At 38.5% G+C, this 19,708-nt stretch overlaps 1 protein-coding gene across 4 annotated transcripts in view; it reads right to left on the bottom strand.

Moving 5' to 3' along the window:
• Positions 1 to 19,708, bottom strand: part of PPP1R9A (protein phosphatase 1 regulatory subunit 9A) — a 144,185-nt gene that overhangs the window by 45,827 nt on the left and 78,650 nt on the right. For all 4 annotated transcript variants that reach the window (XM_086742349.1, XM_086742350.1, XM_086742351.1 and 1 more), the window contains exons 5-6: positions 16,929 to 17,033; positions 1,626 to 1,761 (exon numbers count right to left, since the gene is read on the bottom strand). In XM_086742349.1, the coding sequence (XP_086598475.1) occupies positions 1,626 to 1,761; positions 16,929 to 17,033 (241 nt within the window). The remainder of the gene's footprint in view (positions 1 to 1,625; positions 1,762 to 16,928; positions 17,034 to 19,708) is intronic.

Genomic DNA, 19,708 nt, shown 5'->3' with positions numbered 1-19,708 from the left:
TGCATCCTCTAGGTAAAAGTGGCAAGGCCTCAATTACTCACCACAGTGAAACGAACCTGAATGTGAAATATGAAAGCTGCCAGACTGTTTACCATAAAGTGGTATCACAGGTCTTCAAACCCTGACTTCTACAGCACGCTGTGATGAATTGTGAGAAGTTTCTTGTTCCAAAGGCTAGAGGGAGTTGTCTCTTTTTTGTTTTTGAGGAGATGATAGACTTCCTTCAACAAATTACTCAAGATCTTAGATTTTAATTCTAGACTAAACAGAACTTAGAAGACTTGCATGTTTCTACAGTGTCAAGAGGGAACAGAGAGGATATGCATTTTCTAGCCTTCATGGTCTCTCACAAGCACACATACATATGCATCCCCAATACAGACGAGTACAACTTTCATTTATATAAGTTAAACACGCACCTATGACAGGATATATTCTAAAACATATTAAAATATTTTTATCTTTAATATCAGTGGAAATTAAAGTAAGTGAAAGCATCACTGGGGCTAGATAGGATTTTCACTTAGTCTTCTGATTGTTCCGACCTATTGCTAGTTTAACTGTGTTTCAAAATCCAAGTGTATCTTGATTTTATCTCAGAGTATATTTTTCTCTATTTCACTGTTTAGAAGTCTTGTCTCAGTATCTAAAGGAAAACTAAACTGAAATAAATGCAGAGCACAAATTCTCTATCTCACCTTCTCTATCGCCTCCTTTCACAAGTAAAAAAAAAATCTGGCCCAGGACAAAAATACACTAATACATGGAGTCTGGCATTTCAGATAACATTATGAAAGATAATGTGAAATTAAGGTGGTATGTTTGGGCTATGTGGAATGGTTTGTTACAACAACTGCCTTTTACCTTAACCCAGCAGTTAATTTAGGGAATAACACAGAGAGTAGTCTCAGAAAACGCTCTCTCATTAATCTTCCCAAGTATCCTGGTATTTAGGCATACTAGGAATTTTAAAAGAATGGAAATAAATTATGGTAAATTTACTGTTTAAAATTGATAGTTTCAAAACCTTCATACTGGGACATCAGGGACTAATTGTGTACATCAATACAGGCTTCAGAAAAGACAGATTAATTCTCTATCTTGTGGAGTATCTGCTCACATAGAAACAACAGGTAGTGTGTGGATGGAGGGGTCCTTCCTGGAATTTTCAGAAAATTTCTTAATGTTCTGAATTAAGAAGAACATAAATTCTTCTAGGGCAAAAAAAAAGGTCTAAAATTTCCTCAACCCCCTAAAAGTTAGAAGATGACTTTTACCAGTCTTCGCAAAAAACTAATGTTGCAGTGTACAAGTAAACCAACTTTATTCTCTTATTACAGAAGAGCATATGCCTTCAGAGGAAGAGGAACGATTACAGGAGCATTGACCAATTTGATATATGCCCTTCTGGAACAAAACAAGTATTTTAAATCCATGCTGAAAAGCTTTTCAGTAACTTTCATCTTCAAATAAGATTCATCATCAAAATCTGTTAAAATCAGCAGCAGAGGTAATGGAGAGGGCCAGAAGTTGACCTCTGAATGACAATTAAAAAAGAAGGGATTAGGAACAGAAAATAGAACATTAAAAAATAGCGAATAGTGAAACGCTAGACAGTCTGTTACCTCATCATCATCTGCATCATACTGTGCATAATGCTGCTCCAGCAGCTCTCTCTGGCGGCGTTCTTGTTCTAGAGTTTGGCTAATCAGCTGCGCAACCTCACTCACTTGTCCCGGTTTTTCTCGTCCAATTACAAACCTATACAAAACATTAACGAAAAAATATTACTCCTGTTGTTTTACCAAAGTTCTAGAGTTTTTGCTGTGCCTTTTCCTCCAAAGGTACATGGCTGTGATTGTTTGAAATGTGTTCTGTGGATGACATTTGCCAGAAGGGCACTGCGAGCAAGACGAGGAGCGATCACATGGTGACAGTATTTACAGGAGGGGGATAAAAGCAGTTACTACAAATTTCAGTTAAAAAGATTCTCTGAGTTTGAACTTTACGGACACAGACCTAGAGCAGGGCAATTTAAAAAAAAAATGTATCATCACTTCCATTCCCTTTAGAGCAATGTATTTCCCAGAAGCCTGCAGAAGACCAGAGGCACAATAGCCAGCACAGACACTTCTGGCAGCTCGCAGTGAAAGGAACATGAACCAGAGTAACTTCTTCCTCCATCTTGACTTAGAAGGTATTTCTGAGCTTTTAGCTTTGTGTTCCTCCTGTCTACAACAGAGAATCTATTTCCACATTTTTAAATCTTACAGACACTATTTCCCTAAATTTAAGCCGCATTTAAATCTTTCTTCTATTTCATGAACTTCTGTTGCTAAGGAGCGTTATTCTCAACTGTTAGCTACTGCTGAACACTGGGAGCACATTTCTCTTGCTTAACAGAAGACAGGGGAAGTGCCTCTTGCTTGACTGAGACTTACAAGACTGCTTCCCAGTCTTGCTTTCAGCAACAGAAATTCAGAATTGGCTTGAATTGTAACATCTTTTTTTTTCAGTGCAGTGGTATAACAGTAATTAGATACTTTGCTATCTATGGTATTAATGATAAACATCCATTATACAGTACCAACACACTGTAAACTACTGAACAAAAGCACAATTTAAAGATGTCAAGCTGAAGGAATATTTTCTTAGCAGGCTAGAAAGGCAATTAGGCAATTACAGGTGAAAGAAATATTATGCAGAGCTGAAAAGCACGATCAGGTGACACTGAGATACTGCATAGGGTAAATTATTTGCTTCCACAACATCTGGCTTAAATGGTGAATTTAATTTTTTACTGGAATGAGAGGTAGAAATGTGCATTATATCCCACGTAATAAAAAGATTTTCACTAGTACTGCCTACCACTGTTAAAGTCATTTGGGATTTGGCATCCATGTGTAAGCCTGCTTCCCGTGAGTGGATGACTCTGAGTCCACTTCCCATGCCAAACTTTCTCAGACTCTATGAAGTCAGGCACCACAGAAAGGAATACAATTTGGAAATTATTTCAACATGATCAAAATATCCAAGTCAATAATTACTTCCAAAAGAATAAAAAAGGTGAGAATGAGTGAATCCACTTGAAATAATGACACAAGGTGCTCTGAAAATAATTTGCAATAAGGTGTCTTAGTTTAAAAACATTTAGAAAATACAGCAGAAACCAGGACAAAATAAAGAAAATAGCATCAGCATTTTAATCCTGATCAAAACAGATCACAGTCTGGCACTCATATACTACTATTACAAAATATGACATTGGTTCTCAGTAATGATAAAGACCTTGGGCTGAAAGAAAAAGAATGTGTTTTCATGGCCTCTATACTTCATCTGTTCTGCATACTGACTCATACTCAGATCCTGTTTCCTCTGAATTTTAATTTTAGAGCCAAGTATTACAAAGACTTAACCAGTCATGTTTTCAGTCTCAACTGGGAGGAACAATGAACTTTTGATATTACTACGTGAAGTAAAAAAAAAGATTCAACTCATATTTGCTAAGTATTTCTCTTCTCTAATGCAAAAACAAATTAAAAGAAAACAAGGAAAAATAACTTGTATTTTAAACAAATGTTTTAAGCAACATTATGCATGAGCGTATTATTTATACAGAGTAGAGAGAGCAAAATGTTTGTGAACACACGAGGGAGATCGCCAATGTGGTAAATTATTGAGCCACATACAGTGATGCAAATATTGTATTCCCTCCTGCCCTCTGGCTGTTAGTCTACCTCCTTTGGAAAATAAGAGACTCAAAATACTTCATACAATCATTTTTGTACACTGCAAACCTAGAACAGACAATATGTAATGCATCTGAAATCTGCTAACTCCTGATTATTTAGGAGTGGGTTTGACACATTAGGCTGGAATGCAAGAAAATCTTCATACAGACAAACAAGTTTACGTAGGACAGAAAAATGTAGAAGCTTATTAACTGAATTTTTCTTCTCATGCCAAAGCCACTCACAATTTACAGTGATGCGATTTTCAAAGCTTGGATCATATGTCAAAATGAAGTTCCTCAATGATACATGAAGCTGTTAGATGATACATGAATAAAAGCCTCAAAGTAATGACAAAGTTTAAAGCAAATGTTTTCCAAAATAGAAATACGTAAGGAATGTTTTATTTTTCTACAATTTACTGCTGTAAATTGAGATGTTTCCAAAGTGTCTGAAAATAAATATTTTGAAGCATTCAATCTACGATTGATGTCAGTTCTAGACAAAGAACTGTACACTTGTAAAATGGAATATCACATTGCCAACAGTTACAGCTTTTACAAACTAAACCAAACCTTTCGTCACGTTAAATTGCATGGCCTTAAGGTTGCCATGCTGCATAGGATTACGTTTAACTTGTAATGGAAATAAGCCATGAATTATAAATGTATAATTTAAAGAGAGAGGAATAAATATTTCTCTCTTAGAAAATCATAAAGCAGAGGCAGTTATTAAAATGCTAAGCATGAATTACAATTTTACTCTTAGGATGGCTTTAAATACAAGAACTATCATAATCTGAAGTGTTTAAATACAAAAAAGAGACACAAGGTTGTGATTCACTGACCAGAAAATTAGTCACTGAACCATAATACGCACACTTCAACAAAGTGGCTAATTATGTATTTCGCATCACTCTGGCTCACCAAAATTAAGCACATGCATTTCAGACTTGATTAATTACTCTCACGGGCCAAAAGTATTACAAAAAAGAACTAAAAATTCTATCAGCAATAATACATTTAAGAAGCTGGTTATGTTTCTGGATATGAGACAAATGAGGATTTTAAAGTCTTTAAGCTTCATCATGATAATATTGTCCTTAATTATTAAAGCCAGCAACTGCAAAATAAAACCTAGCAAATCTGCGACGCTGTACAGGCCATTACTGATTATTTCTGATGTCCACAAAAAAAAAAGGGAGAGAGAAGAGAACATCACAGAGATGCAGGGCATGAACTGACCTTGATATTCAGAGTTACAGACAATCTAGCTGAATTATCAACTGTGAAATATTCTCTTTGGTTGTGGTTAAAATAAAAAGAGACAGAGCTAGGAATATAATTAATATTTGACTCTATCTTGGATTTAAGAAGATCTAAAAGAATAAATACAATAACTGGAGAAATTTACAGTTAAACTACAGTAATGGTGGTTATGAAAAGCATTCTACTGAAATGGGCAGCAACTCCTACATCTCCTGCAATCCAGTCATGATTCAATGATTTTAAAGCACACTTGATATATTTCCAGCTTTTATTAAACGAGGATCTACAGACCTGTCCTTCTGGAAATAACAAAACATAATTTATTGATTTTTTAATCAACCATGGGAACAAGAAACATTATTATAAGAATTTATTAAATTAAAAATAACTTCCATTTTAAAAATACTTTGATACTAGAAAAATGTGCAAAGGCACCAACTCTGTGACACAAAACTGAGGTTCTGCAGCATGGATTTTTAGTGACATGACTTGATGATTTCTCCTAAAAGTGCTTCAGGCATTAAGTGCTCAGCTAAAAATAATTTAGCATGGATTCCTTAAATACAACAAAAAATAAGGAAGAACACAGCAGAATCATTCTAAGAAATAAAAACCAGGTTTTTTTCTGCAACAGTATTCACAATTTTTTCTTCTAATCTTTCCTAAAATATAGTTTGGTCAATAAAAATGTACAGTAAATTTCATTGTATTTGGGGCAGTTTAACAGTTTGATTTTTAAAATGGTTTTCCTCTGAGCTTTAAAGCACAAAGCTGCTTCTGCTACCATTTATCTAATTTATTTTAAGATGTCTTCAATTACCCACTCTGGCTGCTTCCATTAAGATAATAGCCATATAATTAATCCAAGTGCTAGAAGTGGTGTGAACCCTGTAAGAAGGAAGTTTTATTTAGTTAAAGCAGCGCAAGCTGGAACTTGTCAGATTTTCATGAACAAGATCAAGCTCTCTTAAAAGACACAGGCTCAAATGCAGAGGTCACTGACTGGACACATGGAATTCACAACCTATGAGCTTCCGTTACACTTGTTCAGGGAAAATGATCTGAAACTTAAGAGCCATGAAGACTTTTTGAATCACTGAATAATTTAGGTTGGAAGCGAGCTCTGGTCCACCCCAAGTCTCGCATTTCAAAGCAGGGCCAACTTTGTCACGGCCTTGATTCAGTTTTGCATCTCTAATAATGGGATGCAACCAGAATTTCCCTTGCTGCAATGTCTGTTCATTGCCTGTTATCTTGTCCCTGTACGGAGAGTACAAAGAATCTGGGTTCACCCTTTCTGCCACCTGGAAGGTAACTGGGACAGCAGTAAGATGCCTGCTATCCCTTTCTTTTACTTGGACTGAAGATGTTCTTTCCACCTCTTCCCAGCATGTTTCCTGCACAACTGCTCTCTAGCTCACAGTGTCACACAGGGCTATGCTGCTCCAGATGCAGGACTCGACACTGTCTTTGCTTCATAAGGTTTCTGCCAGCTCATTTCTCCAGCCTGCTGAGGTCCCTCTGAACAGCAGCCCTGTCTGCTAGCCTATCTAACCTCACCTGCAAACCTGCTAACAGTGCCTTCTGTCTTATCTCAGTGAATCCACACAGCCCTCCTTCGCACCAGAGACAAGTGCACAGCAATCTTTAAAGCTATTAGTTGTAACCAAGAGGAAGCAAGGGTGATTGGTAGAGGTTCACCTGGAGATTACTGATGGTAGTGCCCCAAAATTAACACAAAACTAACACACTAACACTGTGGGTCTCTCTGCCTGGAGACCCAAAGTAACATGAGGAAGTAACCACCATCAGTATATGAAAGGGGCAATGATTGAATAAAGTTATCTCAGGTCACATCAGAAACATCTGACAGGGTAACCCGTGCAATGTCTAGTGCAGGACCCTGGCTATGTAAAGAGCACAGAGAAGCAAACCTTGGGGAAGAGTCTCCAAAGACCTTGGAGACAGAGCCGCCAGTAAGCTGAATTATTATGCAGAAGTTCTGTAGCCTCCATTCTTGTTCCTAGACCCAGGATGAAGTAAGTTACGTGCTGTACCCTGAATTTGATCACAGACAGTAGGACTCCATCTTATCAGCGATCTGAGCCAACACGCGTGTCCTTTTGCCAAGTCAGCAGTAAGGACGGATGCACGGGAACAGGACTTCCTTGGTGTGGCCGTGGCATGAGCTGCAGGTAACATGTAACAGGAATGTGCCAAGAATGAGACGTGTGTGCAGTGTGTGCTGTGCAACTTGCCGCTGTTGTCCTCCATGGAAGAGGAGAGAGCAGGAGATGTTGCTTAAATTGATGCAAGGCTTTTGGCATAGTCTCCTCTGGTATCCTTATATCCTCAGTCTCCTGGACTCTTCTACCCTTCAGGGCAGAGGTTCCATAGAATCCTGCCAAGCAGATGCCTGAACAAGCCAAAATTTGCTCTCCTGAAGTCCAGAGTTGTAATTCTAATGTTCATTTTAATTGATCTCCAGTTTTTAAACTCCACCTTCTCACGGTTAATACTCCTAAAGCTGCCATCAGCCTTCACTGAAGAACTGACCAGTTCCAAACTGGTCATAAATCCGTTTGTGAGTAACAGATTAAGCAGACTGCCTCCTTTAGTTGCCTCACTGAACACTTGCGTCAAGAGGTTATTTTTGACACATTCCAAAAATTACTGGATTACTTGCACCAAACATGTTACCCTTTCAGTAGATGCTGGAGCAGTGTAAGTCCTCTGTAAGTCCCTAACCATAACCTCTGAACTCGCTTGTCACTTGTTCCAAAGCAAGGGCTAGGTCACCCTCCATCCCAACTAGATTATGGGACCTGTTGGCAAACATGCTCTTGCCCCACATTGTCAAGTGGATCTCTTCTCTCCCCAGCATTTTTCATTCCTTCAAGAAGGTTCATAAAAACCAGTGCCTCCTCTGCAACATCAGGTGCACAGTGAGGGCCTGTCCTACACCCAATCCCACCTCACTGGCACGATTAAGAAGAATACTTCTTATGCCCTTCCAACATAGCCCCCAGAGCCCTGTGATATAGAATCACAGAATAGTTTGGGTTGGAATCGATCTTTAAGGTCATCTAGTCCAACCCTCCTGCAAGAAGCAGGGGCACCTCCAACCACATCAGGTTGCTCAGAGCCCCTTCCAGCCTGACCTTGAATGTTTGCAGGGATGGGGCATCTACCACCTCTCTGGGCAACCTGTTCCACTGTTTCACCATTCTCATTGTAAAAAAAATTCTTTCCTATGTCTAATCTAAATCTACCCTCTTTTAGTTTAAAACCATTATCCCTTGTCTTACTGCAACATGCTTTTTATAAGCCCCCTGCAAGCTCTGAAAGGCTGCAATAAGGTCTCCTTGGAGCCTTCTCTTCTCCATGCTGAACAACCCCAACTCTCTTGGCCTTTCTTCATAGGAGAGGTGCCACTGCTGCCAATTAGCTTGGCACTGGCCAGCGTTGGGTTCACCCTAAACCCATCTGAGTCCACCAGACAAAGGGGAAACTTCTAGCAGCTTCTTGCAGAAGCCCCTTCCACTACGCAAAACCAGGACAGGTGTTCCAGCCCTCCTCTGGACTTGCTCCAACAGGTCCACATCTTTCCTGCACTGAGGGCTCCACAGCTGGATGCAGTACTCCAGGTGGGATATCACCAAAGCAGAGTACAGTGGCAGTTAAAATTTATAGGCTCTCCTCGACTGTGTGGCCTGTAGTAGACACCAACCACAAGGTTCCCTTTGTTGCCTCGGTCTCTAATTCTTACCCATAAGCTTTCAACTTGCTTGTGGCTATTCTTCAGAGTCAAGGTCTTTCTTGGCAGTATGGTGCTGGTGGATGAGCAGGAAAGTAATAGCTTAAGCACCAGAAGAGCCTCAGCAGTCTCTCCACAGCATCTTGCATACAAGCCCCTGGTGAGCTACTATCAACCCTAAATGGATATTGAGTCAGATGATCAGGAAGTCACGTGAAAAACCCACACACCAATATTAATGCACTTAGATTAATTATTCCCACAGAAATCAATTCTAGTCTAGGCCCTCAATGACACATTAACTTTATTCAAGAGTACTTCAAAAACAGCCAAGGGATTCAATGTTTTGGCACTTCTCCAGGTTTTGGTCCTTACATTGCTCTCCTCTTATGAGAGCACAGGTAGAGAATCTCTTCCATCTCTTCCAGACAGCCTGATAGCATCCCAACACAATGTCTGCAGAAAAGGTTTCCTTGAATACACGATGATCACTTAATCAGCATTTTCTATAGCACCACACAATTCTTATGGGAATGACCAGCTCAAAGGAACACATTAGTAAATCTATGCTTTAACATACGTGAATGTAAGTGAAGCATGTACGTCAGCTCTGTTCAAAAGGTACAACTGCTACCTGGGAATGTTTCTAAAACCTGACTGCATTTTGAGGTGAGATCTGCCTTCCCTCACCCTCACCCTTGCTGGTATCCTTGGGAAGAAAATCCAGGAAGAAAATCCAGATGGGTCACAAGTAAACTGCTGAGTTCAGACCATCTCCTAAATATGAATAATTAGGTGATCTAGATTCTAGGCAAGCTGGACCACCCTCATAGCACAGTCCAAGGGCAGCTAAATTCTCCTACAGCACCACCCCTGTGGCTTGATGAGTTGATGAAGGTGAACGATGAACGGTGGGTATAACTGCCCAGTTGTCACAATGTTGTATCAAGTTAATCAAGGAGCACCGAAAATGAGCAGGAGCTTCCCCAAGAAAGTATCTTGGACTTCAAAAGAGTTAAAAAATCAGCTAAATAAACATTTATGATGATATTGCAGTTGCAGGGGTAGGAGTTTATACTTAGATTCAATCAGCTTGAGGATGAAGTGCTACAAAACCTGTCAAGTTGTTCCTTTTTCCAGGAAGGAAAGAAAAGCCTCTCCTAATGAAATCCAGCCCTGCTGAATCTTACTAATTCAAGTTACACTTCATTTTAAAAACAATTCTCTAGATATCTAGCAAAATGGTTTGTAATTCAGCCAAAATCTTTTAAATGAAGATTTCTCTATATATTTCACGCTCAAATGTGTAATTTCCTGTCCAAATGTGCAAATATTTCGAGAAATAACTTGCCATAAAATTCAAATTAGCAAGATCTCAGGACATCCGGGCTATGTTTATGCCAGTAAATTAAACAGTGCCAGGGAATTCTCCCAAACACTTGCAACTGATCGTCTACACTACTAAATCACTGAAACAATCTTTGTAACAGTTTGGCCCAAGTTAACTAATATTCTACCAAATAATACTCAGTCACAGTCCAGGAGTTAGCAAAGGCTAGGAGTTACCTTTGATGTTTCCAATGGAGAATCTGGATATGGCCACCCTGCTCTGAAAGTTAAGAAAGTTTAACGGCATGAGCACTGACCGCTCTGGTGCCAGCTGGCCTCTGTGCCGAAGAACAATCTGAGGCACAGCTCATCTACTACAACAGGCACAGCCAAGGAATATAAACCAGCAAAGCAATGACGAATGCAGTCCTACCTCACCAGTGCTAAGGGGTCACAGTACTCATGAGTAATTTTTCACATTGTCCAGCACACTACTCTGGTACTCTTGTAGAACGATTACCAGCACTTGTAGGAGTTCTTTGCAGAGACCAGAAAGAAAATAGCTCGTATTATGGAATCTTTAGTACAACCACAGTGGAATAAACAGGAGAAATTTACACTATTTTGGCACAAAGTACCACAAATTTAGTTTCTGCAGGGTCTGTGATTCAGGTTTATCAGAGAAGCAGAAAGTGCACCAAGCACACATGGCTTCTTAAGCAGCCCTTCATAAAGTCCCAGTTCAGCAATCAGCACCTCAGAGAAAAGGGTTTCTCTTTCCTCTTCTTTTTCTCTCCTTGGCTCCAGCACTTGGATTCAAGTAAAAAGAAACAGACAAGGAGAAGAAGAACAAAAGCATCACCCTCAGCCAGAAAAAAAAAAGACAATATAGTCCAGCTCTCTGAATCAGACATGGAGCGTGGTATCTTTTGCTTCGGGTTCTGTCTCACTACCCAGGACTGAGAAGCAGTCTGCCTTTTTCACAGTAAGGATCTCCAGTATGGAGAATGCCTGCAAATGTTTAAAGGATACAGCTATTTCGGAAGATAAGAGCACAGGTAGGGAAGGTAAAAAGGAGCAGGAGAAAATTTGCACAGGCATGCACACTGGAAGAAGATTATAATCTATGGGAAGAAGTCACAAAAATAAAGCAATGCTGCTCACCGTTACTGTGAGCAAACAGCATTCCCACCGGGGCATACCGCTGCTGGCTAGATCCTGTGGTTGACTTCATCTGTCCTCTATCCTGTCTTAGTGCTTGCAAAGACATGACTGTATAAATTACCTTTCCAGATGTTGTGACGCTAAACAAAAATAACAGCAGGCATGCAAATACTATTTCCTGAGACAGTATATTTTCCAGAAAAAAAAAATCAGCTCAAAATGGGGTAAGGAATTAGCTGAAGAAGGAATAAATGACATATCAAGTTGATGTTAATTAAGAAGTGAGTATTTTCACTTTTTGCCCTTTAACTGCGCCTTGTATAAGAGCTATGTAAAAGAAAAAAAAAACTTCATTTTTGTCTGAAATATTGCATTTGAAGTACAGTAAGAGATAAAGAAATTAGGCTATGAATTGGGAGTGGGAGTTGAGACAAAACTGTGCTTTGAATTATAACTGTCCAGATAAGAAAAAAACAAAAAATGGTAATAAATGATTCCTTACAGAATAGAGACTGGTTAATAGTGGAAAGCCCCAGGGTTTGATAGTTACACTGCTATTGTTAGAACCTACTCTTCAATGATCAAGAAGATTAATTAAACATGGCAAAATTTGCTAACTAATTATTTAAATTCTTTATTAAGATGGGAAGACTGTGACACATTTTAGCAAAATTTAATTAAACAAAAACTGGTAAACTCATTGGTAGGTTAGAATTAATACAATTAACTACTTTCAAGGTGGTGCAAATAATGATACCAAACAGGTTTTGCATAGGTTCTGTGCGGTTCCCTGAAAACTCAAGAATTGACTCAGAAAGCACCATGAGAGCATCCGCTCAGTGCCTAGCAACAGTTTTGAAGGCTGAGAAAATGCTTAGTCACATTCATACAACAGGATATGGAAGAAGGACACGAAATATAAAATTTGTCTCTCCAGTAAAACATTGAATTTGGTTAACTTCCTTAAAAGAAACCTTTCAGAGGAAAGCAATAATGACAAAAGCATACAAGCAGCATACGAAGGACTGGGATTTTCCGATGACCCTCTCTCATGCAAGACCCTTTCTCCTCATCAATGCAGTAAGTCTTCCAAGGACCGTGTCCTCCTTTCCTGGGACCCTGCCTTTCCCAGAGCTGCGTGTGCACGAATCTTTGTACCCAGTGAGGCAGAGAAGTGCAGTCTCCACTGAAAGCTCCCATATTTGTCCTACGAGGGATAGAGACTAGGTAAGAATGGTAAAAGGATAAAGTTTTCTCTGTAAAAAGAACTAGATTTTCTCTCTCATGGGTATGTTCAAGAAAAAAATAAAATTCCCTGGAGGCGTACAACTCTCCAAGTAAGCTTTCTCTGGTGAAGACAGTAGAGTCCCCTAGCACCCTTTCATTATGATGAAGAACAGAGGGAAAGTGTGGGGTCACAGAGGCTCAATATCACCCAAGTAACTTCAAAGAATTTCAGGTCTGCTACTCAGCATCACAGTCCATGAGGAGACTGCAAGAAAAATAACATAGGAGAAGCTCCATGACAGGATAGGGTTCCCATTGTCAAGCTGCCTCCTTATCCTATATTTCATGATTGTAGGCACCACTCGCAAACTTCAAGTTCATGGATTATGTCCTAAACAGGGTCAGAAGAAGCACAGAACAATTATTAATATTAGTCTGGCACTGCCCTCTGACTGATCCATTTACCTTAGAGCAAGGGTGACACTCAACAATATTCAAAAGCTACACGCATTTCGAAGGAAAATCCCCCCTGTATATAATCAAATTATGAAATCCACTAATACATAAGTAAACTAAATAGTTAAGCAAAATTATAAAGAAGACTCGATGTTTACATTAATTGAAATAGCATTCATAGTTGTATTTGCCAGATTAGAGTCACGAGGACGTTAATTCTCATCTGTAAAAACAGAAGCTGATTGCCAGCTGGGGTTATGAAAGAATTCCCCCTCTTTCCTTTGTCTCACAGGCTACCAGAGTACATCTGGTGGGTGCTGATTATCTTCCTATAAAACACTTTAAGAAAGAATAATTGAATTTATTATCATTGGAGAAGTAAAATTGGTTGGGTCAATGATCTTCCATTATGGTATGACAACTCTCCTGAACAGTCCAATACTTCAAACAATGGATAGAATACTCATAGATGCTTATATTTGCTCTTCTTTGCCCCTTTCTCACCCTCACCTAGAATAAAAGCCATATCTTCATTTTCATGGGTTCTTTACTATTTCATTGATTCTTTACAGACAGTCTGGATACATTTTTCTGGCAGAAACATTGCAAAAATCTATTCTAGGTCAACGACTGTCAGGATCATTCAAAGTGTTCAGAAGGCTCAAAGGAGAAAAATAAATCACTAAGTATTGGTATTATGCAAGCTCCCTGAAGAGGCATTGACTGCATTTATTGCAAAGAATGAAGAAGCAGTTTTAATGTCATTCTGCCCATGAACATTCTTTCTTTGCAACTGATCTCACATAATAAACCCTGCTACAAAAACCAGCATGCACTTTGACTAGATTAAGGACAAAATGATTCTGTATATGTAATGCCGTGAGTTATAAACATGAAGCAATGCCAGTGAAATGCACACAAATCTGTGTACAGACACCAAGCAGAAGAAAAGTACGTACAGTTTATGCAATGATCACAAAGATAACTATACTTACTAAAGCAGTTCTATAAAATCCATTAAACTGACAGTATTAAATAGCAAACGCACGATAAGTTTGTACGTGATTTCTCCTGTGAAAGAAGGACTCACGAAGATGCCTTGCCTTGAGTTGTGCGAGGTGTGTGATTGCACACTGCCTACACACTTGTAGTTCAGCTGGGACAGCCGCCACAGGAACAGCAGAAGGTATTCATATAGCAACAACCTTTCCCACTGCTCCTGCCTCCCGCAGCAACACGGATCATTAACGGCAACTGCCACGGGAACGGTGCACTCAAAGGTCAGTAGCGCTGCTCCCTGCACTGCCAACAGGCAGGAGCTGATGGCTGGGGACAAGCGAGAGATTTTGCTCCAGAAGATCCTCTTATGTTGTGCCTAAGGTTCTGGAGCAGTTAAGGTGCGGAGGTGAACACTGTCTGCCAAAGAGGGTGGAAATGAGGGATTTCTCCATCCCAGCTCTAACACAGGTGTAAGTGGGAAAGAGAATCTGTCAGAAACAATTATTCTTTCCACAAAACAAGCAGCATGCAGGGCTCTCTTGTCATACAGCAAAATAAAAACAGTCAGCAAGATAAAAATATGTCATTTTCTTTCACATCTAAATTCATCAGTATTAGCTCTCACTTACTTTACAAGCAAACATTTAAACCTACAATGAAGCCAAAACATCAAGCATTCTGAAATCTCTGTCTCCAAAAAAACATCTTTCTGGAACAAACTCTGATTTTGAGTAGCTAAAACCAATACAATTTATCAGTGCCAGCAAAGCATCAGAAAACTCAATGGTCCAGGATCTGACCAGAAGCCAGGAAGGAGCCTGCGCCACTCAATGCTTCACCATCTCACCAAGTTTGGCTTGCAGCCTGCCACAAACCAGGAAAAAAATCATGCGTTTTGCAGCTGGCCTGTGTAATGAAGAAGAGTGGTCTTTCTGAGTTTTTTTTCAACAAAAACAGGAGGAGTTGCATCAAATTCTACCCATTCCTCTCCTCTAATTAGACATACACATTAGTAAGACGCTGCTAAGCATACAGTATGCCAGTGTGCACACAGATTCTTATAAATTTGTTTTCTTTAATAATATTTTAATATTATTTTATATTAGAATTCATATTATAATGTATTTTAAATTTTATTTTTAATTTAATACTATTTAATAAGGTTTTTTAATCTAGTTGTGACACTAATGCAATGGGTAATTTTTCCTGTAAAAGCTCAGTATCTTAAGGTTACCTACAAGGAAAAATGTAAAAGCTCACACATCTCTCCTTGATAAATGAGACCTGTCAGAAGCCAATGATCCTGGTGCACAGAATACATACTACACTTCACAATGTGAGCTCAACAACAACGAAGAAATACTTTTTAGAGTCCACTATCTTGTGACAAAAGTGCCTAGATTGCAACCAGTCTGACTGTAATTTACTTCCTGAGAGGCATTCTTGGAGCATTTTGTGTGAAAATTGTTTTATGTTTCTTCTTTCCTCCAAATTCATAATTTTTCCATGGAAGCAAGTATTCTATTCTGTAACTTATGCAATAATAATTACACAAACTAAGCTGATTCTAAATGCCTATAATACATATGGTTTATTTGAGCATGAGCACTTTTTTTTTGAGCTAAAACATCAAACAAAATATACATAGCATTTGAAACATGGGAAGACATTATTCTCTGTCATAAGGATTTTATGTTCAAAGGTCCCAAATCTGCAGAAAACACAACAATGTATATACTCATTTTTATAGTTAACACAGTAGGAACATTCACAGCACGTGAGAGTCTTTGCAGAAATAGTACCGATGTACCTAAAACTGTAAATGTTACACAAAAATATATTCACCTGTAATTACACTGCAATTTCTAATAACTTTTTTTCCTAAATAATCTCTTTCAAACAAAATCTTGAGCAACCACTCCTAAGATTTTTTGCAGAATTTACATCCCAACATTATTCCTTAACTTTGTGTGGGAACAGCTACGGAATTATAGTGGAAATGTGCACACCAGCATACAGCACCACCATCTGAGGGGGACTGCATACATTACCACCAATAGTTTAGTCATGGTTCAAAAGAAGTCAGCCCTGAACTCATTAATTAAAGAATTCAGCTGTATTCTCTAGAGAGGATTTTGAGAGAGAACCAAAGGGTGACTACAGAATGGCTGTGCTTTGCAATATGCCAAAGATATTCTTGGATTTGTTTTGTAGAATTAAATCTTTACTGAAATTAATAAGCTATTAAGTAGAAAAGCTACATGACTGCATAGGTTTTGAAATGGCAAAACAGTTCATTTCTAGGGAAACACTGTTCTTAATGATTTACAAACATTTTACAGTCTTGTATTTACATTAGTTCAGAAATTTACTTGCAGTATATGTTACACTTTCTAGCCTATTCATTATTTTATGGATTTTTACAGGGATGCTTTCCAATGAGCACAGGAATGGAAAGAAACCCAGAGATGGTGCAGGGACTGAGATAGCTCAATGAACTGATACTGAGCTGTTACTTTCCTCAATTCAGTAGCTGAATCCAGTATTGCATCCAGTACTCTCTTCTCCTCTGTGCCGAGGTGGCACCTGTGAACAACAGGGTGCTCACTACCTTACTCCTGGGGCAGTAATGTGGCCAGTCTCCCCAGTGGAAGAGCAGGGAGGAGACCAGCGGCAGCGCAGTTTCCATCTGCCCAACACTCATGATCTTTATCATTCCAGCTAATACAAACATTTCGAGGTCCATGGAGATCTATACCAGTGAAGAGTCATCTTCCACGCACAATTTCAGCTTGTTTCAGTGGCCATATCTTAAAAATCTAAGCCAAACAAAAAATCTGTAATACCACAGCTCATCCTTGTCTTACGAAAAAAGCCGAGAAGACACAAAGAGGCCAAAACACTCTGATACCACCTGGACATACTGACACTCCTGTGAAAGAAGCCAGGTAATCCTAAGTATTCAATTACAATTTTTTTTTCTTCTAAAATACTCACCTGACTTTCCCTTTGGTGTTTCTAAGAACAGTGGCAGCAAAATTTTGTGTAACACCAACCAGACTGATGCCATCAACTTCCACAATCTGGTCATTCACTTGGATCCTTTCAGGAGAAAAACACAAATATATAAATAATTGGGTGAATTCTTGGCGAATTTTCAGCAAAACTCAGCATAGCGAGTCTTTTTAGTTTGATTTTAAACAAAGACTTTAAACAAAAACTCAGTCATGAAATGATTGAGGTAAATATGAAAAACACATCATACCTTGCAGACAGACATTTCATAAATCCAGCTTCAAAGCTACCATTACAATTAATAGCATCAATCATCCAGTCCCTTTCCTTGTATATAAACACAGCAACACAAATTCTTGAATTTGTCATATGACTCAAATTAAATGAGATGCTTGAATCGTTCTTATATCATTCTTTCCTAAGCCAATCTTGAAAAACAGCATAAGACATAGCTCTGGTATTTCATGCTAATGGAAAAAAAATGTGATGTTTAACTAAAACAACCTGCTCATCTGTGGAGAAAAGAGCTTGTGCATCAGACTTAATTGTGACCTACACTCTTAAAATATTTCATCTAACTTGCTCCAAAAAGATGAAATCCCTGTGTAAGTGCAATCTCGCTGCACGCCATAAGATTTTGCACTGTTTTACTGAGGACTCTCTCTATGAAACCAAACACCTATTTACAGTCAATACACTGTTTGATGCAGGAAAAGTTAGGTGGCATAAAAAACATGCTGCTTTTATCTGAAGCAAGCACTGTTCTGAAATCCCTAGAGCAGGCATTGGACTCATCTGGATTACAAATGCTTGGAAGGAGGACTGCTATATTAAAATGTCCTCTAGAAATGCATGAACTCCTATAGTTTCAAAAATTAAAAAAACCCCCCACAGTCAGAACTAGTCCAAGGGAGCAGTTTTCAAGTACTTACATGGATGATACTGATCCAAATAATACAGTTTACAAAGGAACCAAGAAACAGCTATGAAAAAAATCCATTTAAATTATATGAAAATAGTTAAGTTAAGGTATTTAATATCTTAGGATATGTTAGTGACAAGACTTCTTTTTAAAGACCAAGAGATGCTTCAAAAGAGGGCTGAAGCATTTTGACTTGGAGCACTAATTTTTCTATCAAGTCTGAGGCAATGCTTTGCAGTTCTACATGTGTTCAAGCAGTATCTTCAGTTCTTTGTACTCCACTGATGAGTAAGAAATACAAGATTTATTCTTTGACAGCCTCGCACCACAGAACGTCACTGTGTTCTGGGGAGGATCTCCCTTCTATATGTAAGAAACCTTGACAAAATGATCTCCATGACAGCCTATAAACTCCTATCTTAAAAATCATATTAGGCATTTTAATCTGGGAATTTAATTTCAATTTTCACTGAAGCATTTAATAAATACACTAATCACATTAATATTTATTGTATTTCAATAGTGTGAAAATTAGTTATTTTTTTTTTTACTTTAGCAAACATGAGGTGCAGTCATATGGCCACAGGAGTTCCAAGAAAATAAGTTTAAGAAGCTGGTGCCCACTGAGTGGGAAGCTGTCACCCTCTTGGCTGAAAACTAAATGGTGGAAGAACAGGTTCCTTTTTGACGGCAGTTTAGCTACCACACTTTACATACTTCACTCTGCAGCGGACTAGCGGTGTTCGTACAGATACATAGTTACAGTCTTCCAGGTGATGAAGCATCATCTTAGAGAACTGCTGCCTGCAACTTTCTAAGTGTCGCTATCTTGACTGCAATTCAGTCTGACTCCATTTGTCCTTCAGGCTTATTTTGTATCACCTCCATTCCTGTTTGTACAGCTCCTAAATTCAACTCCATCTCTTATTTTTATGGCCATTGTTCTCCAAATCTCCTCTCTTTCTATACTTACATTTTAATTATATATAAACATACATACATATCAAACAACATACAATTCACATCATTGTTATTCAAATTATATAATTACTTGTAAAAAAAAAAGTTTCCTGTCTGTTGCCATGCACATTCTATACGGCCCAGACTAAAATACTCTTACAGTCATATTCTCCTGGCCACCTTCCTCTTCGTTAGGCAAGCCTTCTCCAGCCCTACTCCCACCGGAGCTCTGTACCTGTAGCCCTAACCCCCTAGAAAAGCCACCCCAGGCACCACCTAGACCAAAATATTCTCACAGCCATGTTCTCTGGGCAGCCTTGCCTTTAGAGCTCTAGGCTTCCTCTGTATCTCAAATCTAATTTCAAATATGCATGAAAAATTAGGCTCAGGTTGGTAAAGCCTGCTTTTATCATTAATGAAATTGGTAATTCTTCTGACAATTATTTTCTAATGCTCATGACGTAAATCTTTGCCTATGTGAAGAAGCACTTCAATGAAGTAGCAACTACAGAAGTGAACTAACTGAAGTTGAACAAATTACTTGTGTAATTACTGCTCTGTATGATGAATCAAAAATGTAACCTGTGCAGAGACAACATTTAGAGTATTTTTCAAGTTAAGAAGAGTGTAAAGGTTTAAAACTGTTGTTCTCAATGTTATCAAAATACTTTAAAATGTGAATGACTCATCACCAACTTGAAAGAAGCAGCTATGAATTCATCCAGGAAAAATTTCATTTTTCATATTCAGTCTAATGATTTATTTCATATTTTACACACTATTAATAATCTCTCATTATTTATCAACATGCTTGCATTTGGATTCATCTCAAAGCATCCTCCTCGATTAAATACTGACACACAATGCCTTTTGATATGAC

Source organism: Chlamydotis macqueenii, chromosome 2, assembly GCF_036417535.1.
Source record: "Chlamydotis macqueenii isolate bChlMac1 chromosome 2, bChlMac1.mat, whole genome shotgun sequence".
In the NCBI taxonomy this organism is placed as follows: domain Eukaryota; kingdom Metazoa; phylum Chordata; class Aves; order Otidiformes; family Otididae; genus Chlamydotis; species Chlamydotis macqueenii.
This window is presented reverse-complemented; position numbering and strand designations above follow the sequence as displayed.